Raw genomic sequence first — 26,719 nt, 5'->3', positions numbered from 1 at the left:
CTGAACTGTGTTCCTGAACTTGGTCCACACACTAAATCAAGTTTCTGAGACTGGGATAAAAGGTTGCTACTATATATAAGTGTAACTGAATTTTATACTATTAGGATTTGTACTGTGTTTTTATGATACCTGATGAAGGATATACACTGTATCCGAAATGCGTTGTATCTCTTTTTTAACCTATGAAATAAAATAAAAAATATGGAATATCATCTTTGGATGCGAGTCCTGGGAAGCGCTGCCGTTTATGGGCTGGATGTGTTTTTCTTGATATTGTACTTCATGTTAGTGGTAAAATTTCTTCAATATGACTTGCGTTTATTTATGAAAAAATGGAAATATGGTGAAAATTTTTAAAAATTTTCAATTTTCAAACTTTTAATTTTTATGCCCTTAAATCAGAGACATATGTCACAAAAATAGTTAATAAATAACATTTCCCACATGTCTACTTTACATCAGCACAATTTTGGAACCAAAAATTTTTTTCTTAGGAAGTTATAAGGGTTGGAAGTTGACCAGATATTTCTCATTTTTCCAACAAAATTTACAAAACCATTTTTTTAGGGACCACCTCACATTTGAAGTGAGTTTGGGGATCAATATAACAGAAAATACCCAAAAGTGACACCATTCTAAAAATTGCACCCCTCAAGGTGTTCAAAACCACATTCAAGAAGTTTATTAACCGTTAGATACTTCACAAGAATTGAAGCAATGTGGAAGGAAAAAATGAACATTTAACTTTTTCCCAAAAATTTTTATTTGGACACAATTTTTTTTATTTTGTCAAGGGAATCAGGAGAAAATGAATTACAATATTTGTTGTGCAATTTCTACTGAGTACACCGATACCCCATGTGTGGAGGAAGACCAATCTTTAGGCGCATGGCAGTGCTCAGAAGGGAAGAAGCATCATTTGAGATTTTGAATGTCAAATTGGCTGGAAACAAGAGCGGACACTGTCGCGTTTGGAGAGCCTCTGATGTACCTAAACAGTGGAAACCCCCCATAAGTGACCCCATTTTGGAAACTAGACCCCCCCAAGGAACTTATCTAAATGTGTGTTGAGCACTTTGAACCCCCGAGGGCTTCACAGAAGGCTATAACATAGAGCTGTAAAAATAAAAAATCATTTTTTCAACAAAAATGATCTTTTCACCCCCAATTTTTATTTTCTCATGGGAAACAGGACCACAAAAGTTATTGTGCAATTTTCCTGAGTACGCTGATACCCCATATGTGGGGGTAAATTACTATTTGGGTGCATGGCAGAGCTCGGAAGGGAACGAGTGCCATTTTACTTTTTTGGCTGGAATTGAGATCGGAAGCCATGTTGCATTTGGAGAGCCCCTGATGTGCCTAAACAGTGGAAGCCCTCCACAAGTGACCCCATTTTGGAAACTAGACCCCCCAAGGAACTTATCTAGATGTGTGTTGAGCACTTTAAACCCCCAAGTTCTTCACAGAAGTTTATAACGTAGAGTCGTGAAAATAAAAAAATCTTTTTTTCCACAAAAATGATCTTTTTGCCCCCAAATTTTTATTTTCCCAAGGGTAACAGGAGAAATAGGACCCCAACAGTTGTGTTGTAATTTGTCCTGAGTATGCTGATACCCCATATGTGGGGTGGATCCACTGCTTGGGCACATGGCTGAGCTCAGACGTGAAGGAGCACCATTTTGGAATGCAGTCTTTGATGGAATGTTCTACGGGCGTCATGTTGCGTTTGCAGAACCCCTGATGTGCCAAAACAGTAGAAATCCCCCACAAGTGACCCCATTTTAGAAACTAGACCCCCCATGGAGCTTATCTAGATGTGTGGTGAGCACTTTGAACCCGCAAGTGCTTCACAGAAGTTTATAAAGCAGAGCTGTGAAAATTAAAAATTCATATTTTTTTTCCACAAAAATGATCTTTAATGAGCTATAATTTTTCCATATTTTGGCCGACAGAGTTATGTGCAGGCTTGATTTTTGCGGGAAGAGATGACGTTTTTATTGGTACCATTTTCGGGCACATGATTTTTGATCGCTTTCTATTCTGATTTTTCTGTTCATTTTTTGAATGAACAAAAACCAGCAATTTAGGAATGCTTTTTTTTCCCCCTATGTCCCGCATGTGGTAAAATTAGTAAGGCAGCTTTATTCTTCGGGTCACTACGATTACAGCGATACCTCATTTATATTTTTTTATGTTTTGGTGTTTTTTACACAATAAAAACTTTTATAGAAAAAATATTTTTGCATCACTTTATTCTACGAGCTATACCTTTTTTTTTTCGCAGATGATGCTGTATGGCAGCTCATTTTTTGCGGGACAATATGACGTTTTTAGCGGTACCATGTTTATTTATATCTGTTTTTTTGATCGTGTGTTATTGCACTTTTTCCAAGTGGTATGATGATACTGCTTGGAAAAAGTATAATTTGCTACTTTTTTGTGTTTTTTTTTTTTACGGCGTTCACTGCAGGGGTTAACTAGGGTGACACTTTTATAGATGGGATTTTTACGAACGTGTCGATACCAAACATGTGTGTGTTTTTGTTTATTTTTTTTACATAAAAATGTGTAATCTTTAGGGGATTTTTTAGGGAATTTTTTTATTATTTTTTTAATTTTTTTTACATTTTTTTTAAAAAATGTTTTTTTTTTTACCTTGTCCCGTTATGGGACTTTCACTTTCGCTTTGACTTTAGGTATAATACATTGCAATGCTCCAGCATTGTAATGCATTATATCAATGCTGAAAGCTGGTGACACCTTGCTGTGAGCATGGTCTCACCAGCTTTCAGTAGGTAAATGACCCGGAGGTTGTCATGACACCTCCGGGTCATCATGGCACAGGTCGGGTCCCGCAATTACATCGCGGGGATGCCGACCTGAGGCAGAGGGAGCCCCCTACCCTCTGCCTCCCCCTCGGAATGCTGCGATCACGCTCGATTGCAGCAGTGAGGGGGTTAACAGCCAGGGGCGGTGGGGGCTCAGCTCCTAGCTGTCAGTGCAGGACGCTCAGCTCCTACACTGATATAGGGCAGGAAAGGCTCAAACTTCAGCCTCTCCTGCTCATCGCTGCTGTGTTTGGTCTGTCAGATTGATTGACCAATCACAGTGCTGTGGGTTCAGGGACCGAGTGCAAGGGTCCCTGCCCCCCTTGCTGTGCCTCTCAGCTGTCATAGACAGCTGTCAGCACTGAACTGAAACTGCGTGTTTACAAGCAGTGACAGGTAAAAGGAAGGACGTGCAGACTCTGTCATGGTGCGGGAAGTTACCTCCTGCCATGATGGACTCTGCACGTCCATAGACCTTAAGGGGTTAAAATAGAAAGTTGTTGGAGGACAGACATGAGTGCACTCCCACTGGAGACTGCTAAAATGCAGGACAGAGTTAAAGTGCTCCAAGTATTCTATAAGAAAAAATATAATTTTATTAGACATGTTAGGCTGGTTTCACATTAGCGCTTTTTAAGCGCACGCACGGCCGGGGGTAGCTCCGCCCCCGAGCCGGCTCTCTGCCCGGCGTGCCCGCCCCTTGCTTGTAGCGCCGCCTCCTAGCGGACAGCGGCGCCTGCGATCGGCGCACCCTATCTTTAGCATAGGGTGCGCAGATCGTGCGCAGGCCGTGCGCTAGTTGCGCTTTGACCTGCGCACTTTTGACGGTGCGCCGTGCGCGCCAAAATCCGAAACGTTCGATTTTGGCGCGCACGGCGCACCGTCAAAAGTGCGCAGCGCAGGTCAAAGCGCAACTAGCGCACGGCCTGCGCACGATCTGCGCACCCTATGCTAAAGATAGGGTGCGCCGATCGCAGGCGCCGCTGTCCGCTAGGAGGCGGCGCTACAAGCAAGGGGCGGGCACGCCGGGCAGAGAGCCGGCTCGGGGGCGGAGCTACCCCCGGCCGTGCGTGCGCTTAAGAAGCGCTAATGTGAAACCAGCCTTATACATACAAAACCCGGTCCAGAATAAATTACCATATATACTCGAGTATAAGCCGACCGGAGTATAAACCAACCCCCCCTAATTTTGCCACAAAAAAACTGGGAAAACTTATTGACTCGAGTTTAAGTCTAGGGTGGAAAATGCAGCAGCTACTGGTAAATTTAAAAAATAAAAATAGATACCAATAAAAGTAAAATTAATTGAGACATCAGTAGGTTAAATGTTTTTGAATATCCATATTGAATCAGGAGCCCCACATAATGCTCCATACAGTTCATGATAGCCCCATAAGATGCACCATACAAAATACACCCCATATAATGCTGCACAAAGGTTAATAATGGCCCCATAAGATGCTCCATAGAATATTATACCCCATATGCTGCTCCATAAAGGTTATGGCCCCATAAGATGTTCCATAGATTATGCCGCATATGCTGCCCCATAAAATGTTCCATAGAATAGGCCCCATTAGATTCTCCATAGAATAGGCCCCCATATGCTGCCCCCCATAAGATGCACCATAGATTATGCCCCCATAAGATGCTCCATAGATTATGCTGCCCCCATAAGATGCTCTATAGATTATGCCCCCATATGCTGCCCCTATAAGATGCTCCATAGATTATGCCCCAATATGCTGCCCCATAAGATGCTCCATAGATTATGCCCCTATATGCTGCCCCATAAGATGCTCCATAGATTATGCCCCTATATGCTGCCCCATAAGATGCTCCATAGATTATGCCCCTATATGCTGCCCCATAAGATGCTCCATAGATTATGCCCCCATAAGATGCTCCATAGATTATGCTGCCCCCATAAGATGCTCTATAGATTATGCCCCCATATGCTGCCCCTATAAGATGCTCCATAGATTATGCCCCAATATGCTGCCCCATAAGATGCTCCATAGATTATGCCCCTATATGCTGCCCCATAAGATGCTCCATAGATTATGCCCCTATATGCTGCCCCATAAGATGCTCCATAGATTATGCCCCTATATGCTGCCCCATAAGATGCTCCATAGATTATGCCCCTATATGCTGCCCCATAAGATGCTCCATAGATTATGCCCCTATATGCTGCCCCCATAAGATGCTCCATAGATTATTCCCCCATATGCTGCCCCATAAGATGCTCCATAGATTATGCCCCCATATGCTGCCCCATTAGATGCTCTATAGATTATGCCCCCATATGCTGCCCACATAAGATGCTCTTTAGATTATGCCCCAATATGCTGCCCCATAAGATGATCCATAGATTATGCCCCTATATGCTGCCCCCATAAGATGCTCCATAGATTATGGCCCTATATGCTGCCTCATAAGATGTTCCATAGATTATGCCCCCATATGCTGCCCCCATAAGATGCTCCATAGATTATGCCCCCATAAGATGCTCCATAGATTATTTCCCCATATGCTGCCCCATAAGATGCTCCATAGATTATGGCCCCATGTGCTGCTGCTGCTGCATTTAAAAATCAAAAAAGACATACTAACCTCTCCGTCGCTGGGGCCAGGTGCCGGTGTCACTGCTAGCACCTGAGATATTCACCTGTCCCCCAGTCCATCGCTGCTTGCTGCTGTCTGGCACGTCATCTGTCAGTGATGCTTAGACAGCAGGGGATGCGGCGCACACTAAACACGTCACCGTGCCCTCTGCTGTCTGAACGTCACTGACAGATGACATGCCAGACAGCAGCAAGCAAACAATGTGAAAATATTAAATTGGCACACTGCTAATCATACAGAGTAATTATATGGGGGCAATTCAATGGTCAAACGTAGTAACAACCAGAACAAGGAAAAAGAAGACCACTATGATGAATGCTCACCACAATTGTAATTTGTGGATAGAAAAAGCTTTATTGAAAACACCGCATAAGAACTTCTAAGAACAGTGGTAAGGAACAAACCGCATGTGTCCTGCTCCTATATACAATAGATAATATACAAAATATGCAGCAGCCCTATATGAACCAGCAACCTGCAAGAAAACAACATGTGCTAGAAGTTCATATATATACCCACAATAGGAAGAGGGTCTAAACCAGAGAAACCATGTGATAACCTGGATATACAAAAAATTGTATATATAAGTACAATAGTCAAGCAAAATTAATTACATTGCAGTAGACCCAAGAATACAATATACCGCACATGCTGTCTGCAGTGATTGAGCGCTCGTGAAAGAACCAACACAGCCTCATAGTATGGCAATAAGTGCCATGTATACAGAAAATATGTGCACTAAATAGTGCCAATAATACCCATGTAATACCATGTCAAGAGTATACTAACATGGTGACAGCAACAGCACAAGGAAAAAAAAAAAAGTGCTCAACATATAGGACATGATACAACCCGCATGCATCACATTATCTATTTATTTATTATATTTTTTGATTGTATATTTCTTGTTTGTCACTTGTTTCTTTTCCCCATGCAATATTTTGGGCTGACAGGTCACATTTTCTTCTCCCATTCTGGGCTGACAGACCCCTTCTGTGTGCCTTATTGTTTACATATCCTTCTCCCCCTGCTCCGGGAGCTGCGCACGCGCTCTACACAACCTTCTCACTGTCTTGTGTGTTGTGCTGGTCTCAATTGACCAGCACATGTGCACTTGATTACTCTGGGCAGAAACGTCTGCCAGCTCTCTCCTCATCATTTCCACTTCCTCTCCTGGACGCTCTGGCACACATGGCTGCACTGATGAGATACAGTATATCGCAGGTATTTAAAGGCTGAAGTGACCTCATTCTGTACACTTCCCCTGACGAAGCTGTCCGTGTAACGGCGACACGCGTTGGGTCCTTCCGCCCCTGTTCTCTGTCTCCTTCATCTGGGTCCTCCAGCATGGAACCTTGGTGACTCGCTCCTTTACATGTGAGGTGCACTCCTCATGAGCCCCACAGACTACCTCGCATCATCTCCATAAGCACTGCTGTGCTTTTACTTTCCATCTTTGTCTACCATGTTACCCTTGATGCATGCGGGTTGTATCATGTCCTATATGTTGAGCACTTTTTTTTTTTTCCTTGTGCTGTTGCTGTCACCATGTTAGTATACTCTTGACATGGTATTACATGGGTATTATTGGCACTATTTAGTGCACATATTTTCTGTATACATGGCACTTCTTGCCACACTATGAGGCTGTGTTGGTTCTTTCAGGAGCGCTCAATCACTGCAGACAGCATGTGCGGTATATTGTATTCTTGGGTCTACTGCTATGTAATTAATTTAGCTTGACTATTGTACTTATATATACAATTTTTAGTATATCCAGGTTATCACATGGTTTCTCTGGTTTAGACCCTCTTCCTATTGTGGGTAAATATATATGAACTTCTAGCACATGTTGTTTTCTTGCAGGTTGCTGGTTCATATAGGGCTGCTGCATATTTTGTATATTACCTATTGTATATAGGAGCAGGACACATGCGGTTTGTTCCTTACCACTGTTTTTAGATGTTTTTATACGGTGTTGTCAATAAAGCTTTTTCTATCCACAAATTACAATTGTGGTGTGCATTCATCATAGTGATCTTCTTTTTCCTTGTTCAGACAGCAGCAAGTAGCCATGGACGCAGGACAGATTAGTATCACTATACTTACCCATCCTGGCACGGTCTCTGCAGCCCCAGCTTCTCCTCGATCTCCCTTCCTGCCTTCAGGGGTCACATGGTACCGCTCATTAATCTCATGAATATGCGCATATTCATGAGTTTTAATGAGCGGTACCATGTGACCGCTGAAGACAGGAAGGGAGATCGCGGAGAAGCTGGGGGCTGCAGAGACCGTGCCAGGATGGGTAAGTGTGACCTGACACCTCCGACCCCTGGTGTATATGACTCAAATATAAGCCGAGAGGAGGACTTTCAGCCAAAAAAAATAGGCTGAAAATCTCGGCTTATATTTGAGTATATACGGTAATTATAAAACACACGTCACGTGAATGCAGATATGGCATAGAATACATCTTAGATGAAAAAAAAATGTGAAGGTCATAATGACAATGCCTAAAATACTCCCCCTTCCACACATCCAAAAAAAGGCACAAAACATTAAAATTTGTATGAGACAATATACAAAAGAGATAAAATACAAATTAGAAAGGCTAGTAGTGCTAAAGATGACAAATGGTTATTGGTGAAGAATAAGTATAATGGGGCCTCCTTCACACGTCCATGTTTAAACATGTATGTGGAAAACGGATACCGGTGTCATCTGTGGTTTCCCATTATTGTGTCCGTTATTACCATCAGTGTGGTCATCGAGGTTTTTCACAGATGGATTAAGGGTAAAAGAAGTGACAAAGCTTCTCTTATTCTTTGCACACTCCTAGAAGATCTCCAGGCATAGTGCTTAGAGCGAGCATGCACCCTTCCTCTTTCTTAAAGGGGCCGCGAGCGTTCCTATTATTTAAACCACCACTTCCAACATGGAGGTGCCTGTGCAATGTTGTGAGTTTGTTCCTAACACGCCTGTCAGTTCTCAGGTCCCTGTACTTGCATCCGAGTCTGCTGCAACTGCCAGTGCTTCCTTCAGCGATAGTAGAGTCTACTGCACCCACCAGTGCTTCCCTCAACGGTAGCAGAGTCTGCTGCACCCACCAGTGGTTAACTGCAGCAGAGCCAGCTGCACCCGCCAGTGCACACCTCAACAGCAGCAGAGACAGCTGCACCCGCCAGTGCTCATCTCTCAGTCAGACTGTCCTGTCTTCTCTGCCTTCCTGCATCTGTTGGACATTCCCCGGGGCCATTCTAGCTATCCGCTCCTAGGGGTCAGCTGCCATCTACCCAAGGTCAGTCCTGGAGTAGCAACTGGATCACCTCCCTTGTCTCTCCAAGGACTGCAGTGTTGTTAATTTCTGCGTATCCGTGGTTGGATTGGGTGAGGGATGTAGTCATGCCCCTCCAGGTCTTCCTTGGGCTTTGGCACAGTGGTTCCACCACCCAGGCCATTACAGTCATCAGTGTGCTGTGCGTGGTTTTCATGGCCCCATAGACTTGAACTAGCCCTTGTCATCTGTGCTGCCAGGAAAAAAATGAACATGTCTCCTTGGGTGTTGCACCGACATGTGCATAGCAATCTAAGTTATAATGGGTATCCATGAGAAAAGTGAATGCCACACAAACTGGAAACACGGACGTGTGAAGGAGGCCTAAAAGAGGATGAACATGCTAAATGTGATACACTGTCCGAATAAGTGGACTATCAAATCAAAACATAGAATAAATAATGACACATCAATACTACAAAAAAATTTCAAAAGTGATATAAAAAAAATATAGCAAATAAACCATCACATGATGACTATTGAAAATCTACCAGACTCATGTTGGTGTGAGGGGTGTGTTGGGGGCCTAAGTTTTGCCCTACAGCCCTTCACGTTCTTGCCTCATAAAGAGAGTACATTTCAAGCACAAAATGGTGTGTTATGTGGTACTGTTTCATTGTGTAGTAATATGCTAAATAATGTTATGATGTTTGTGTACTGTGCAAGTTATGTATCTTTATTGACTAGGGATAGAGATGGGGAGATATAGTATAAGAGTAAAGGCCCAGTCACACAAAGCGATGTCGGTAGCGAGATCGTTGATTTTGTGATACCACAGCGATCTCGCCTGCGAGATCGCTGTGTATGATGGGGATCAGCGACCGGCCCCCCTGCTGATCGCGCTCCATCATCCTGGGCCGTTTTTTGATCGCTGGTCTCCCGCTGGCCAGCGCGCATCGCTGCGTGTGGCAGCGAGAGACCAGCAATCAGCAACGCTGGATGCTGGTTTCCAATGTAGACATCGGGTATCTAAGAGCCGCGCAAACTAGTCTGGCTAGAGGAAGCTGCGGTACCTGAGGGCACGGTTCCAGAACAAAGAATTGCAGGAGAGCAAGGGACAGCACAGAGTCATGGTTCTATGACCAAAGAGGATTACTATGCTATGCCTGTGACTGAACTGGATATGCTGAGTAAGGCTATGTGCACATGCTGCGGTTTTTGCTGCGGTTTTGACCGCAGCAGAACTGCAGCAGTTCTGAAATGACATATCACTTCTTTTCTGCGGATTCTGCTGCGGTTTACCATCTCCTCCATTGTAGAGGTGATAAACCGCAGGGAAAACCGCAGGCCAATCCGCATGTAAAACCGCAGGTCATTTTACCTGCGGTTCCGCAGATAAAAAATCCGCAGACCAATCCGCAGCGTGTGCACTTAGCCTAAAGTGGTTTTGTTAAAAATGAACTTGGATTCTGTCAGTGTGTGATGATGACCGAGACTGGGACCCTGGAACCAGAGGAGGACTCTAACCTAAAAGTGAGTGATTTGAATTGCACACACATCACACAGCAAAGAGCAAACAGATGAACGGCATACTAGGGCACACAAATCACCACATTAACAGACGGAGCTATTTATCTGAAGTATTGCGGTATATATTGCAGTCAAAAAACAGAGGTGCTTGCATGAAAAAACATGAATATTTCAATGTGAAGCGAAAAAAGGAGAAATATGCAGCACTCACCGATATAGCTGAAAAACTGTGCGTCTTTATTTCACATAAATGCCATCAATAGATATGTGGACATGCAGGACGTTAGAGGAATGCTAGGGGAGGGAGGTTCCGGCACCTCCCTCCCCTAGCATTCCTCTAACGTCCTGCATGTCCACATATCTATTGATGGAATTTATGTGAAATAAAGACGCACAGTTTTTCAGCTATATCGGTGAGTGCTGCATATTTCTCCTTTTTTCGACACACATCACACAGCAGAATGGGACTTTGTAATTTCTTTGCGGGGTTCCAGGGTGTGCCGGAACAGCAGCCCCTTGCCATGACTACCACCCTGGTCACCTCACATTGGTACAGATAAATACAGGGACAACAGTGGAGACAGCAGCACTGGTGCCAACGTCATTAGGCCCAGCAATCACTTAATGGCTGGATTTCCTGTCATGGACTACCATGTCAGATTAGACCAGAGGTCTCAAACACACGTCCCGTGAGGCAGGCATCGGCGGCCCGCTGTGCACCACATGTCTCAATCCATGAGGCAGGTGGAAGGCGCGCATTCAGGAGCATGCAATGGCTGCTCTATGCGCACAGAGCCATGTGTGTACCAAGTGTATGGAGCGCAGCTGTGTGTGTAGGAGGTGTGCGGAGTGGAGCTGTGTGTGTACGAGGTGTATGGAGCGGAGCCGTGTGTGTACGAGGTGTGCGGAGCAGAGCCGAGTGTATGAAGTGTACGGAGTGGGGTGTACGGAGTGGAGTCGCATTGTCACGATCCATTTTAAAACCTTTTTCCCTTCAGGCCATCGGGGGTTAATATTAGTTTTTGCCCCCGATGGCCACTGGTGTTACTGCATTGTCATTAATTATCTATGCAGGCGGAAACCACTCCCACCTTCCTTCATAAGCTCATCAGGTGCATCAACTAACTGTTGGTGATATTGTTTCTCTTTGGAGACTAACCAAACTGGAGTTCAGGAGCTGACAGAGTTCTGTGGATCTTGAGTTGTCTGCTGTTTTCAAGTGGCTAACGCTGCTGTCCTGAAGCATTGCCGCAGAGCAAGCTAAGTCTTGTCTTTCAGTTTATTTAACCCCGAGTTGTCTGTATTACCCTTTCCCTGGTTTTGGGTGCAGTTTATTCCCTGTCTCACCTCCTGGGGAGGGGGTTGAGTGTTTAGCTTAGGGCTGATCAGGAGATAAGGACAGGTCGGAGGCATGGGCCTCACTACCATTAAGTGTACCCCCATGTTAAGGAAAGTCAGGGCACCCCCTTAGTCTTAGGGGCAGTTCAGGGGCCCTGGTTCCACATCCCCTGTTTTCCCCTTACTGCCCTGTGACATTATCACCAACCCTTCCATTTTCTTTTTTCCTGGTGAGCCATGACTCAGATTCAGACCTTAGCCCAACTGCTTCAGCCTCTGACCGATGAGCTCAGGGTGCTGCGGGGTGAGATGGTGCAGCAGTTAGTGGGGATCTGGGCTTCTGCCCAGGCTCAAACAGAACTTAATATATCTCTCCCTGACAAGTTTTCGGGAGGGAGAGACAAATTCTTTGTGTTTCAGGTGGCCTGTAAATTATATTTCAGGCTCCGCCCCATTCTTCTGGGAGTGGGGATCAGCACGTGGGGATTACTGTCTCCCTACTCAGGGGTGATCCCCAGACCAGGGCTTTTTCCCTGCCCACCGATTCGCCATCCTTAAGGTCAGTAGACGGGTTTTTTGCGGCTCTGGCACTGGTGTATGGCAATCCAGATGACGTCTCTCTAGCAGAAACCAGACTCCATAAAATCAAGCAGGCAGCCCGACCGGTTGAGGAGTACTGCTCTGAGTTTAGGAGGTGGGCCACGGATACTCAGTGGAACGACCCTGCCCTTAGGAGTCATTTTGTGCAGAGTCTGTCCCCAAGGTTGCAGGATACTCTTGTACAGTACGCCACCCCCAGGTCGCTGGAGGCCACCATGTCCCTTGTCATCTGGGTGGATAGATGCCTCAGGGAGAGACATACACCATATGTGCCCCTATAGTCCTTGCTAAGGAGGAGGACACACATGAACCGGAACCCATGCAGATCAGAGCAGTTGATTCCAAAAAGGGGTTGCCTGCAATTTGCCTTGATGTGGGCGCATGTTTTTTCTGTAGGCAGACTGGCCATTTTATAGGAGTCTGCCCAGTGCGCGCCAAATCTTCGGTAGAACCTAAGAAGCCGCGTTCCCCTGGTCGTGTGGAAGAAGGTGACCAGGGAGTGTATATTTCCTCCATTTTACCCTTTCAGTGTACTGTATCAGCTGAAGTGGTGGTTGACGGGGTACCTAAGGGCATACCGGTGTTTGTGGACTGTGGAGCTGGAGTCAATTTGGTGGATGCTCACTTTGTCCAGACTCATGGCCTAAAGTGTCGGATGCTGGCCAAACCCCTAAGCATCCAGGCCATTGACTCTGTCCTACTGAGCCAGGGGAGGTTGACCCAAGTCGTAGAAAAAAATACATCTGTGTATAAGGACCCAGCATGAAGAGTCCCTGTCATGCTATGTCTTGAGGGATATGCCATCACCTATCGTTTTAGGCCTCCCTTGGTTGGTAAAACACAACCCGGTGATAGATTGGTGGTCCAGGGAAATAGTCCGCTGGGGTCAGTCGTCTGAGGACTGCTGCCCGTGGGCTACTGTCTCTGCTGTCATTCTACAACCATTCCCTTCTTCTCCAGTGGGGGCTGCAGAGGTGCTGCCAGGGAGTAGGGGCCAGTCTCAACCCTCACCATTTGCTAACCCGGTTAATCGGAGTCCTCTTAGGAGGAAGGATCGGCAGAGGGTGGTGGTTCCCTCTGAAAATTTTGGGGGTGTGAGTGTGGTGACACAGGGGGACGCCTCTGATGTCAGTGCTACTAAGAGTTCACCATTTTGTGACAAACGCATGAGTGGCAATAAATGTTCAGGTCCGGACCTGTGTGTGAACGATTATGTATGGGTGTCCACCAATCACATCCAGTGGAAGTGTGCTGCTGGATTTTGGAATCGGAGAGGAGTCGCATGTGTACGGAGCAGGATGTATGGAGCAGAGCCGTGTGTGTACGAGGTGTACGGAGCGGAGCCGTGTGTGTACGAGGTGTACGGAGCGGAGCCGTGTGTGTACGAGGTGTACGGAGCGGAGCCGTGTGTGTACGAGTTGTACGGAGCGGAGCCACGTGTGTACTATGTGTGCGGAGCTGAGCCGTGTGTGTATGAAGTGTACGGAGCAGGGTGTAAGGAGAGGAGCTGTGTGTGTGCGGAGCAGAGCCGCATGTGTACGGAGCAGGGTGTACGGAGCGGAGCCGCATGTGTACGGAGCGGAGCTGCATGTGTACGGAGCAGGGTGTATGGAGCGGAGCCATGTGTGTACGAGGTGTATGGAGCGGAGCCATGTGTGTACGAGGTGTACGGAGCGGAGCCGTGTGTGTAAGAGGTGTATGGAGCGGAGAAGTGTGTGTATGAGCTGTACGGAGCGGAGCCACGTGTGTACTATGTGTGCGGAGCTGAGCCATGTGTGTATGAAGTGTACAGAGCAGGGTGTACGGAGCGGAGCCGCATGTGTACGGAGCAGGGTGTACGGAGAGGAGCCATGTGAGAACGAAGTGTATGGAGAGGAGCCGTGTGTGTATGAGGTGTATGGAATGGAGCCGTGTGTACGAAGTGTACGGAGTGGAGCCGTGTGTGTACGAAGTGTACGGAGAGCAGCCGTGTGTGTACGAAGTGTACGCAGAGGAGCCGTGTGTGTACGAGGTGTATGGAACGGAGCCGTGTGTGTATGGAGCGGAGCCGCATGTGTACGAAAAGTACAGAGCGGAGCCGTGTGTGTACAAGGTGTATGGAGAGGAGCCGTGTGAGTACGAAGTGTACGGAGAGAAGCCGTGTGTACGAGGTGTATGGAGAGGAGCTGTGCATGTACGGAGCGGAGTCGCATGTGTATGAGGTGTACAGAGAGGTGCCTTCTGTGTACGAGGTGTACGGAGAAGAGCCGTGTGTGAACAAGGTGTACTGTTCAGAATTCTCTCTCTGGCTTCCCTCTTGGTGATTACTGAAGGAAGTGGAGCTGGTCAGATTGACAGAGGGGTTGCGAGTTCTCTTTCTCGACTCCCTCTGGTGGTTACTGGAGGTAGTGGAGCTTATCTGATTGATAGAGGCTTGCCACCTGAAAATGAGGAAGACTATTGGCGATCTAAGGTTTCTGATTGGGATTTAAGACAGCTGACTCCCTCTATTCCTGCTGGTGATTTTCTTCCTGTCCCTGCTGCGGTCTGATGTCTCCTGCTCTTTCCCTGCATGTTCAGCTAAGTGGTTCATTTGTTATTCTGTTTGCATTTGATCTGGTTTTGTTTATCTCTGCTTTGTGCAGGTCAGCCTGCTCCGGCTGGGGCTCTGCTGAATCACCGCTCATATGTTACTGCATGTGCCAGTTTGTTTTGTCCCCTGTTATATTGGTCTCTTTTTGCTTTGCTTTCAGAATATACCAGAGTGCTGATATCGTGGGGGTGAAGTCGTGCGACTTCAGTGTTTTTTCTTTGTTTTGTTTTTTCAGTGTTGGACTTTTTGCAGGTTTTTTTTGCATGATTGCAGACAGTGTCTTTCCTTTCCTGTCCTGTCTAGGCAGTGTGGGCCCCATCGCTTGCTCAGTCTATTTTTATTGCCTGCGTTTGTGTTTTCATCTTGTCTCACCGACAATATATGCTTGGGGGCTATCTATTCCTTTGGGGTCTGCTCCGGGGCAGTTTAGATTTCCCCTTCCTTGCTTTAGGCTTAGTTAGCTCTCCGGCTGTGCCAAGGCATCTAGGATCATCGTAGGCACGCTCCACGGCTACTGCTAGTTGTGTGGACAGGATCAGGGGTCTGCATCCGCTTAGTTACCAACCTCTCTGGTTTTCTGTGGCTTAGCTTGGGCCTGCTATCCTCCTTGGTGCTCATTCATAACAGTGTACGGAACGGAGCAGAGCCGTGTGTGTACGAGGTGGTCGGTGACCAGTAAATGGAGTAATTCCCTGCATAAAAAAACCTTGTATTTAAAGAGAACCTATCAGCACGATTTTGTAATGTAAAAGTAAAAACATACCTATAATGGCACTGCAATACAGAGGGGAATCACAGACAGAGAAGACCCAGTGCACAGCCCAGCCCCTGTGAACTAAAATCTAATTAGCATTTTGCATTTTTTTTTTCTCCATTACATTGCGGAGATATGGACTTTTGAAGTTTGGGGCACCCAAATCTGAAAATTTCTCTTTTCCCCTTCTCTGAGTTTACTTTGCCCCTGTATAATGCTTGCCAATCATAAGGCAGCAGCATCATATATGGGGGGAAAAAAAAGAATCGCCATTTTCAGTGTGATTTGGTGAGACTTGTGTTCCATTTTAACACACTGACAACTCTTCATACTTACTGTCATTACAGCAGTGAGAGAAAGGAGTGAAGTAGCAAGGGAGTACTGGATCAGTGATTTGTCACGTATAATGTTCTGAACCTACTACAGGAATCTGGGCATATCGTCAATCTCCTTATTCCATTATATATCCAGAGCATTGTATGTGAGAAAATCAACTCCCACAATAATCTCCAATGCTCTCTCATTCTCACACGCTGTAATGACATGGCTTCGCTCCTCCTTTCCCAGAGCTGTAGTAACAGTAAACAATGGGAGTGAGACATTCTTAAGCGTGATCAAGGGATCCACATTAATTCTCACCAGATCACAATGAAAATGCCTGCTTTGACTTGTTCTGTGGATGTTCTGGCAGTGTCATAGAGGGGGAATCAAGTAATCAGCCTCAGAGAAAAACCTCCGTTGGAGGACTTGATCCATAGACCTAAGGCCGGAGTCACACTAGCGATAAAATCGGACGAATGCAATGCGATAAAAAAATCGCATTGCATTCGTCCCAATGTTATTCTATGCTGCTGCTCCCATCATGCGTTTTTTTATCGCATCCGTTCCTCGGACCGAGACAATCGCAGCATGCTGTGATTGTCACCGATTTCCGGATCGGATTCGACAATGCAAGTCTATGGGGGCGATTAAAAATCGCATTGAAAACGCACCACACGTGTGACTTGCGATTAAATCGCAAGACTTCTCCTGGTCACAGGAAAGAGCATCAGGCATTAGCATTGGATGTCAATTTGATGCTTAGATGCGAATAAAATCGGTTCATTGCCGGAAAATGGGATGACAGACGGAGCCCTGGACAAGAATTCTTTGTGCGATTTCGTACCGTTAAAATGGGACCGATTTTTTTTATTCATTGTGTGTGACTCCAGCCTAAATCGAAAAGTGGCATGGCTTTTCTCCATTATGGCTCTCTCTTATTGGACATATGGGGGTCAAAACACTGCAGCTGCGCCTAGTGCTCACAATTTTTGGTGAGGTATTGAGGCAGCGTATTTTCAAAAGGGACAAAGAAATGTCTTGCCCTCTGTGATTGTTTTATGCACCATAAACTGACCTGTGATGTGTGTTTGAACTAGCTATTTTTCAATTTTTTTGTGAATATGCAGAGTTTTAAGTGCAGATTTTCCACATAGAATTGGAAATTCCTGAAGTAAAAAGCTGCAGAAACACACTACAAGCGCATGCAATCCGTACATAGCTGTGAAGAAAGTTTTGTCAAAGCAAAATAACAAAGAATAAAAAAGCATCTTTAATTAAAATATGAAATACCAAAAAGAAAAAAAACCTCAAAAATGTAAAAAAAAACAAAAGTAACCAGATTTATATCATGCTGTTTTGATGGCGCAGATTCTCTACACCTAACTACTCTTCATGGGAATGTAGTCTTCAACTTCACTAATGTCTGCAATTCTGCTCAGATGCTTAACTGTCAGCATTTTATCAGACTGGTACCTGTCACATTGTCTTGCATCTTCTATTTCATCACCGAGTGGTTTAATATCCTCATTTTCACTTCTCATTGCTGCCATGTGAAATGTGTAACTAAGGAAAATGGCTTCTGTCTGCTGCTCTGTAGAAATAAAAAACATTATACTAATACATTAAAATTCCATCCAGGAACCACCATCGTGTTACTACAAAAAAAAAACGAGCAGTCACTTTGCTTAGTTACATGGTTTACAAATACAATAGGAAAGAAAAACATTGAGCAACAAAACTTATATGCGCATGTTGTGGATTTGGCCTTTGCAAAATTCTGCACGGATTCTGCCTCTCTGTATATTGGCACCCCCCCAGGCTAAAAACATCAGCTCTCAGTTGCCCCAGAAATGGCGCATCTTATAGATGCGTCAATTCTGGCACTTAGCCTCACTTTTCCCACTTGCCTTGTAGCAGTGGCAAGTGGGGGAATATTTGTGGGGTTGATATCACTATTGTATTGTCCGGTGACATCAAGCCCACAGCTTAGTAATGGAGAATCGTCTATAAGACACCTATCTATTACTAATCCTATAGTTATATGGTAAATAAAGACACAGCCAGAATAAAGCCTTTTATTTGAAATAATCACACAGACTCCTTTATTAAATCTTAAATTACCATACTTACTGCGTCACCTAATCCCCGAATCCCTTGATCTCCTACAACATAAATAAAATAATAAACTGAGTGTTCCACAACAATCTCATGTGTAGAACAGTCACATTGGAAGATGTGACCACTCTACCCGACCCTCGGTGATACACTGACAGGAGGTAATACCTCCCGCAGTGTATCACTGGAGCCATGTAGAGCGGTCACATCTCCCGATGTGACTGTTCTACACATGAGATCTTCATGGGACACACATTATTAAATGGACTACGGTGGAAAGGTAAGTATATGTTGGTTTATAATTTTATTTTTGTTGCAGGAGATCGAGGGCGACGGGGATTAGGTGTTTGGCAAGTATGAATGTGTTTTTTTGTTTTACAATTGAACACAGTCACCGGATGATGGGACTATTATCCCATCATCGGGTCATGCTGTCACTGTTATGTATGACAGCAGACATAGCCGGATAGGAGTAGTAGTCCCATCAGACGATGCCTGGCTACACACATACCTGCAGACAGACACACAGACAGCTGCAAACAGACACAGACAGCCGCAGACAGACACCTGCAAACAGACACAAACACACACAGACATAGCCGGATAGGAGTAGTAGTCCCATTAGACGATGCCTGGCTACACACATACCTGCAGACAGACACAAAGACAGCCGCAGACAGACACCCACAGACATGCACATAATCTCTGCTCACACATAGTCCCACCCACACACTCTTCCTCCTTCCTTTCTGCAGCATTTTTGGCATGCAAACCTGCAGCCCTTTATACACTTGCTGTTTAGCTGCGGATTTGACTGACTCAATGTAAGACAATGAGTGCAGAAACACTGAAGAGTGGCAAAAAGAATTTATATGTTGCGGAAAATAAAATGATGAGAATCAGTGCGGAGTTTTCCGCTGCATGGACACACCAATTCTGGATTCCCATTGATTAACATTGCTTGAGCCACCCTTTGCGGATCTGGTGCAAATCTGCATGGAAAAAACACTGCGGATCCGCAACAAAATCCGCAACATGTGCACATAGCCTTACTCTTCCTTAGCACGTTACACTAACCTTTATTTTGATTTTTGCTCAAACAATATAAAAACTAAAGGGCTCTTAAATGTCACCTTTATTTCCTAAAATCTCGTTGAGATGGTTTCAAACTCATCAATATCGAAATTGCAACATCAAGAAGGAAAAGTTGTGGAATTATGAAAATCAAAAGATCAGTAGACATGTTTGTACGATGTAAATGATGAAAAAGAAAACAAAATTTTCAAGACATCTTCATTCTTTCAGTATCAAGCATCAGCGACTCTTGCAGAAATACGCACACTTACTCGGCTATTATCAATGAGGTTTTTATCCCCTTTACCCCCTTTTGTCATGCGGGGTCTCAATCGTTGCCATGGTGACCCGATGTCATCATGATGACACCCAGGTCACCAGAGCTAGGAAAGTTGTTTGATCATGCTCAGAGCATAACCAGCAACTTACCCTGTGAGTGCAGAGCTGACAGTTTGCATAGCATATGGATACTGCTGCATCCCTATGCCATACAAGCCATCAGCCTGCAAAAAAATGGTAATCCTACAGTGGGACAAATTAGAAAAATGTAAAAAAAAATTTTTTAAAACCTAAAAATCAAAATATATTGTACCCAAAAATAAGTATTTCTATGAAAAAAAAATTAAACATATACATTATATATATTATGTTTCTATACAATAAAAGTACACCTGACCTATGAAACTGTCCCACTAATTAACCCCTTTAGTGAACACCATGAAAAAAACAAAATTAAAAAACAGTAAAAACAATGATTTATCATACCGCTCCATCAACGGAAAAATAAAAAAGTTATACCTCTCAGAGTAAAGGGATGCAAAAATGATTATTTTCTCTTCAAAATAGTTTTTATTGTGTAAAAGCGCCAAAACATGAAAAAAACGATATAACTGTGGTATTGCTGTAATTATACTGACCCAAAGAATTAAACTGCCTTATCAATTTTAACACGAGCAACATAAAAAAACAAAAATTCCTGAATGTGTTTTTTTGCTCATTCTGCCTCATAAAAATCAGAAGTGAAAGCAATAAAAAAAAGTCATGTCTAAGCAAATGGTAACAATAAAAACGTCAACTCGTCCCACAAAAAAACAAGCCCTCACATGGCTCTGTGGGCCAAACTATGGAAACATTATAGCTCTCAAAATATGGTGATGTTTTAGTGTATGACAGCTGCCAAACATAAAAACCCAATATAAATCCGGTATCGCTATAATCCCACTGACCTGAAGAATAAAGCTGCCATATCACTTTATACTGAATGAGGAGCAGCGCACAAAATAAATAAAACCAATTCTTCACCTGCTGTTTTGTTCATTCTGCCTCCTAAAGATCGTAGAAAGGCTCGCCGCCAATTTGTCCTGTTCTCTGCGATGAGCGCTTACACCGGGGATTCCGCTTAAATCTCTGAAATACATGATTCAGGCAGAACCCCTGGTGGAACATTCCCTATAATGAGGTAGTGTGCACGCCATAGGAGCTGTGATCTGTCAGTGTCTGTCTTTTTAGAATTGCATAAAAGTGCAGTCAGCCACAGTTTTCGGCACCTTTGAAAAGGACACCGCAGAGCAGAGGCAAAATAGAGCACAGAGAAACTCTGCTTCCTCATTCTAGTGAAATGATCCCTTGTGGGATTCATCTGAATCATGTCACACGGAAATTTAGATGGAAACCCCAAAGTAAGTGCACAATGCAGAGCGCCGGATAAATGCGATCCCAAACTTTATGTAAAATGTTCCAAACAAAAGTCTGCATTATGAATAGCTAATCAGAGCACCACATACACCAGCCCTGCCTTAGGGGATGAGAATCTCATTAGCACAAAACTGAAAATAAAGATTAAGAAACAACCACAAGACGGATTTCATCAACCAAGGTATCATTGTAATCAGTATAACGGTGCCGACCTGACTCTGTCTGTAGGTTACTGTGCACAATCCTGCTGACATGTTCCCTTTAAACATAATGGTGGCTGGTATATAGGTATGTGAACAGAACAGAGTTTACAACATAGATACATGAACAGAAAAACTACTGCACAAATACGGGAACAGAACCAAGCATACTACACAGATACACACGTGGTCAAAATTGTTGGTAACCCTCTTTTAATGACAGAAAAACCAACAATGGTCACAGAAATAACTTGCATCTGACTAAAGGAATAATAAATAAAAAATCTATGAATATGATCAAATAAATGTCAGACATTGCTTTCCAACGATGCTCCCACAGAATTTAAAAAAAAAATAAAACTCATGAAATACACCTGGACAGAAATATGTGTGTGTTCTTCTCTATCATTTCCTAACAAGTTTGGTCGGCATGTAACTGATTTTTTTTTTTACTTTAGCCATTCTAAACTTTACTATTTCTGTTGTTCTACAGCTTCCTGTCCACTGGCCTGTCTTATGCCGCCCTCCACCATGAGTTTCTCATAGGAAAATCAACCATTTCAGGCATAGTGAGGTCTACATGTGCACAAATCTGGACAAGACTCCATCAAGTGGTCATGCCCGAGCCCAGGATGGAAGACTGGTTACGGATATCAAGGGAGTTTGAGGAGGACTGCCAGTTTCCAAATTGTATTGGGGCCCTGGATGGCAAACATATCAGGGTGGTAAGTGGCCGAACTCAGGCTCCCAATTCTTCAATTATAAACAATACTTTTCTGTTGTATTGTTGGCTCTGGTAGACCCTCAATACAAGTTTATAATTGTTGACATTGGGGCCTATGGAAGGACGGGAGACTCTAGAGTCTTCAATACTTCCATAATGGCTCGGCGGCTACTCACCAACCAGTTGGATCTACCACCACCACGCCAGCTACCAGGCTCTCCCGAACAATCAGTCCCTTATGTCCTTGTGGCAGATGAGGCCTTTCAGTTATCGCGCAATGTCATGAGGCCATAACCCCGGCGCAACCTTGACCACAGGCGCAGAATTTTTAACTTGCGCCTATCACGTGCTAGGCGACTGGTGGAGTGTTCCTTTGGGATTCTTTGTGTCAAATGGCGTGTACTCCAGTCTGCCATTCAGTTGAGTGAGCAAAATGTGAATGAAGTTGTGAAAGTCTGTGTTGTTCTGCATAACTTCACCAGGATACATGATTGCTCCTCCTCTGATGGTGTTGTGCGTAGGCCGGACAATGTGCGCAGGGTGAGACCACCTATGAACCCTCAACGTAGACCGCTCTCTGGCCTCAAAGTGCGTGATATTTTCACTAATTACTTTATCTCACCTGAGGGGGCAACTTCTTGGCAAGAGCATGCTGTGTCTATGTTATAATTTGTTGCTTTAAATGTGTCAAAATATATATTACTCAAGCCTTTATGATTCTATGAGTGTTTCATTGCATTGGTTGGTGTCTGTTAGTATGTTGTGAGGGATTGTGAAAAATCACACAGAGACGTTAAGTAGAGTAGACAAATATTTAGTTTTGCCTTATTTTTTTTCACTTAAAGGCAAACATAATTTTGCCATAAGACAAATTTGGCAATGGCCAAAATGACCCTTTGTGCCTTCTTTAACTTGTTGTAAAATGAACATTACAGAACAAAACAGCCACAAACATTAGGCAAAAAAAACATTGCTGCATGACTAGATTAACCTAGATTTGCCAACAAAAGGTGAGCTCCATCACCAAAATAAAGGCAACGAGATAACACTCACATTTCCTCATAATGTTAGCCAAACATAGAAAGATTCCACCATGACAGGCAAGGCTACCTCACAGCTTTCACACAGATATTACCTGTCTGTAGACCAGACAATATTTAAGCATGCTATACCGGAAAGGATGAAAATACAAAACTCACTTGTTAAGACATAGAGAGAGCGGGTTATTCTGAATGCTTGTCGCCTAGAAATTTTGTACTAGAGATTGCTAACAAAAAAGGTGACTACTTAACTAAGGCGAGCACACCTTTCCTATGCGTTAGCAAGTGAGTAGTGTATTTTCATCCTTTCAGTTTACAGCATAGCGCATTTAAAGATTCTCTTTTCTACACACATGTAATATCTGTCTGAAAGGCGTGAGGTAGCATTGCCTGTCATGATGGATTGTTTCATATGTTTGGAAAACATTGTTTAAAAATGTGAATGTTAAATTATGTTATAAATGTTGGTGAAGGAGAACACCTGTTTTTACATTTAGATTAGGAGCACCAGTTACATCTGACTGGACATCTCCAACCATCAGAATCATAAATCCACATATGTTGGGGAAGGGGAACGTGGAAGAACAGCCTGTGGGTGCTGCTGGACATTGTGGCCAACATCGCCCTGTGTGGGGCCATACTGTTGCCCATGATGCTGGAATTGTCCAGCCTCCTGGGACTGTTGGGGATACTGGCCAGAGTACTGATGATGGTGAGGGGCTTCTTGTTGGCTCTGGTAGGCCCGTGGCTCATACCCACCAAGATAGCCAGATCGTCCCCAACCAGGTTGGGACCAGCCTCCAACACTGGGTGGGTACAAGTGGCCATATTGGTGGGGTTGGCTTGAGGAAGACATTTGGTGCTGCGGTATAGACGGTTGGGTAGGGGGAGGAAGGGGTTGAGGTGTTGGCCCACGTATTAGGGGCTGTTCAGACCCTGCTTGAGCAAGCATCTGTGTAGATGGTCTCATGCGCATTAAATTTCGTGGTGAGAGCTTCCACCTCTCCAGAAATTCAAAAACCTCATATGGGGTATTAGGGGGTGTGCTTGCATCAAGCAGGATCTGAATACATCCCCTAATACGGAGCCTGACCTCACGGGTAAGGGCACGGAGATAAAGGGTGAGGCTACGTGCATAGGCCTCCTCACCATCATCTGTAGTTACTCTGGACAAATAATTTAGTACCCCTGTGTCCACATTGGTCCTGCTCTCTTGAAGAGTGACCTGGCGCCTTCTTCTTGTTCGCCGTGATGCTAGAGCAGCCTGGGGGAGGACCTGATCTGGGCAGTTGGGCTGCTGCTCAAGTTGCCCGGCTCTTCCAGGATGGGTGAGGTGGCAGCAGCAGACCGTCCTGGTGGTGTGGTGTGTAGGGCAGCCATTGTGTGGTCTTGTGATGCCTCATCTTCAGCCATCCTTCTTGTAGGGGGAGAAGATGGGCCAGCCACCTCATCCCCTACAGGATCTATAATGGGCTCTGCCTCTGAGGCCGTTCCTCGATCCGTAAGGTTGGATTGAGTTCTGTTATGAAATAGAACAGAGGCAAAAATACATCAATATTTTTGTCCCTGTAATGTATTGTGGTGTGAGGTATGTACTTACGGTCTCAGATCCAGAATTGGGGCGAGGAAGTTCAGCCGGTCATAGTATATATATTTTCGTTTGACATGCCCAGCATCCCCACTCCTGGACCGCTGCTGGCGTTCCCGGCGGAACTGGTCCCGGATGCTTCGCCAGCGTTTCATCACATCTTCCACTGCAATGTGACAGGAAAGATTGTCAAAATCACATATTTGAGAGGTCACATTTTCTACCAGTAGTCTAGGCATGGGGCCTTCTGGGGTGTGCTTTCTACCCATGGTGGCATATGTAATTGGGCCGATACACAGGGTCTCATTAGCTACACTGAAACTAATTTTATTGGCTAGGAGGATGAGGAGCTTGTGGCCTAACCCCTAATTATGGCTGTGTGAAGCCACGTGTCACATCCAAATGTAACGGCCTCATGAGGCTAATAAAATTACATGCCCAGGAAGGGGGGTGCTGATTGTAGAATCATTTTTAAGCGCGCGCTAAGGTTAATGATGTTTTTATGGTTGCACTTACGAATTTTATGCTGCTCATCACGTGGTCTGTCACCAAAGTCATGGTACATCTGGCGACAGATGCGCCTCCATGACGCCTCCTTTCTTGTCCGGTTCGCATAATTTGCATCGCGTGGGTCCCATATTTCGGGCCGCTCCTGCACCAGCGCAATGAGCATCTCAACATTAATATATGTGGACGCCATGCTGCTGCTGTACTCCGTGGAGGCGCACTTCCTGGATGTCTGGAGCGCTTTTTGAGCTCATTTGCATGTCTAGGCTTCCTGATGATGGATTGGCTCATTTCCTGTCACCAGCCAAAAGACCTGCGTATTGCTCGCAGGTCACACGTGTGTTCCGTGTGTAATCCATATTTTTTGCGCACCCATTGACTTGCACTGGCGTACTACGGGCGTAGTACGCTGACAATCGCAGCATGCTGCGATTGGCACAGAGCGTAGGCTACGGATGAGAAATATACGCCTGGTGCGAGTGACCCCATTGAAAATCATTTGTCCGTGTGTAATGCGTGTTTTTTGCGCCTCTCACGCGCCCGTTATTCCTCGCCAGTGTGACTCCGGCCTAACGCCAACACACCCCTAACCCTAATCTCAGCCCTCACCCTAGCCCTAACCCTAATGGGAAAATATAATAAATACATTTTCTTTTAATTTTATTATTTTTCCCTTACTAAGGGGGTGATAACGGGGGGTTTGATTTACTATTTATGGCGGTATTTATTTTTGGCGGCTGTCGCACGCTAAAAGACGCTTTTTATTGTAAAAATAGTTTTTGCATCACCACATATTGAGAGCTATAATTTTTCTGTATTTTGACTCACTGAGTCATATGAGGTCTTATTTTTTGCGGGACGAGTTGACATTTTTATTGGTACCATTTTCGGGCACGTGACATTTTTTGATCGCTTTTTATTCCGATTTTTGGGACGCAGAATGAACAAAAACCAGCGTTTCATGAATATCTTTTGGGGGGTGCGTTTACACCGTTCCGCGTGCGGTAAAATTGATAAAGTGGTTTTATTCTTCGGGTTAGTACGGTTACAGCGATACCTCATTTAGGTCGTTTTTTTATGTTTTGTCGGTTTTATGCAATGAAAACTATTTTATATAAAAAATAATTATTTTTGTATCGCTTTATTCTGCAAGCTATAACTTTTTTATTTTTTTCGCTGACGATGCTGTATGGTGGATCGTCTTTTTGCGGGACAAGATGACGTTTTCAACGGTACCATGGCTATTTATATGCGTCTTTTTGATCGCGCGTTATTGCACTTTTTGTTTGGCGGTATGATAATAAATCATTATTTTTTGCTTTGTTTTTTATTTTTATTTTTTAAGAGGTTCGCTAAAGGGGTTAACTAATGGGAAAGTTTTATAGGGCAGGTCGTTACGGACGCGGCGATACCTAATATGTGTACTTTTATTTATTTTATTTTTTTTTTTATTTCAAAAACATGGATTTATTGGGTGAATATTTTTTTTTTTTCTAATTTATTTGGCGATTTTTTAAAAGTTATTTTAACACTTTTTTTTTTTTTTTTTTAACTTTATTACATAGTCCCAGGTGGGACATCACTGTCCTGTGACAGATCGCTGATCTGTCACATCACAGATCACTGTGACAGATCAGCAATCTGTCACAGGCAGTTCTGCAGACTTCCTCATGCCTGCGCTTTGCAGGCACTGAGGAAGTCAGCTCCCTACAGGCCCCCGAAGGTCCCCGTCGCCATCTTGGATTCAGGGGCCTGTAGGGAAAGAGACCCCCGCAGCAGCGCTGCACATTGCGCTGCCGTGGGGGGCTCAGGGAAGCACGGAGGGAGCCCCCTCCCTGCCGATGCTTCCCTTTAACCCCCGGTACACCGCGATCATGCTTGATCGCGGTGTGCAAGGGGTTAACGTGTCGGGGCGGTCCGTGACCGCC

General features: G+C 44.6%; 1 protein-coding gene and 1 long non-coding RNA gene across 2 annotated transcripts in view; one reads left to right on the top strand and one right to left on the bottom strand.

Annotated features, from left to right (window-relative positions):
• The window catches only part of BAK1 (BCL2 antagonist/killer 1), a 332,433-nt gene that overhangs the window by 55,871 nt on the left and 249,843 nt on the right, over nucleotides 1-26,719 (bottom strand). Inside the window, exon 3 of the mRNA XM_073575607.1 lies at nucleotides 17,322-17,439. Coding sequence (XP_073431708.1) covers nucleotides 17,322-17,439 — 118 coding nt within the window. The remainder of the gene's footprint in view (nucleotides 1-17,321; nucleotides 17,440-26,719) is intronic.
• Nucleotides 6,342-22,368, top strand: LOC141089291 (uncharacterized). Its single transcript, XR_012232234.1, has 2 exons — nucleotides 6,342-6,683; nucleotides 21,426-22,368. It is a non-coding gene; the product is annotated as an uncharacterized lncRNA (long non-coding RNA).

Source organism: Dendrobates tinctorius, unplaced genomic scaffold (genome assembly GCF_039654945.1).
Source record: "Dendrobates tinctorius isolate UK_male_01 unplaced genomic scaffold, ASM3965494v1 ptg000045l, whole genome shotgun sequence".
Classification (NCBI taxonomy): domain Eukaryota; kingdom Metazoa; phylum Chordata; class Amphibia; order Anura; family Dendrobatidae; genus Dendrobates; species Dendrobates tinctorius.
This window is presented reverse-complemented; position numbering and strand designations above follow the sequence as displayed.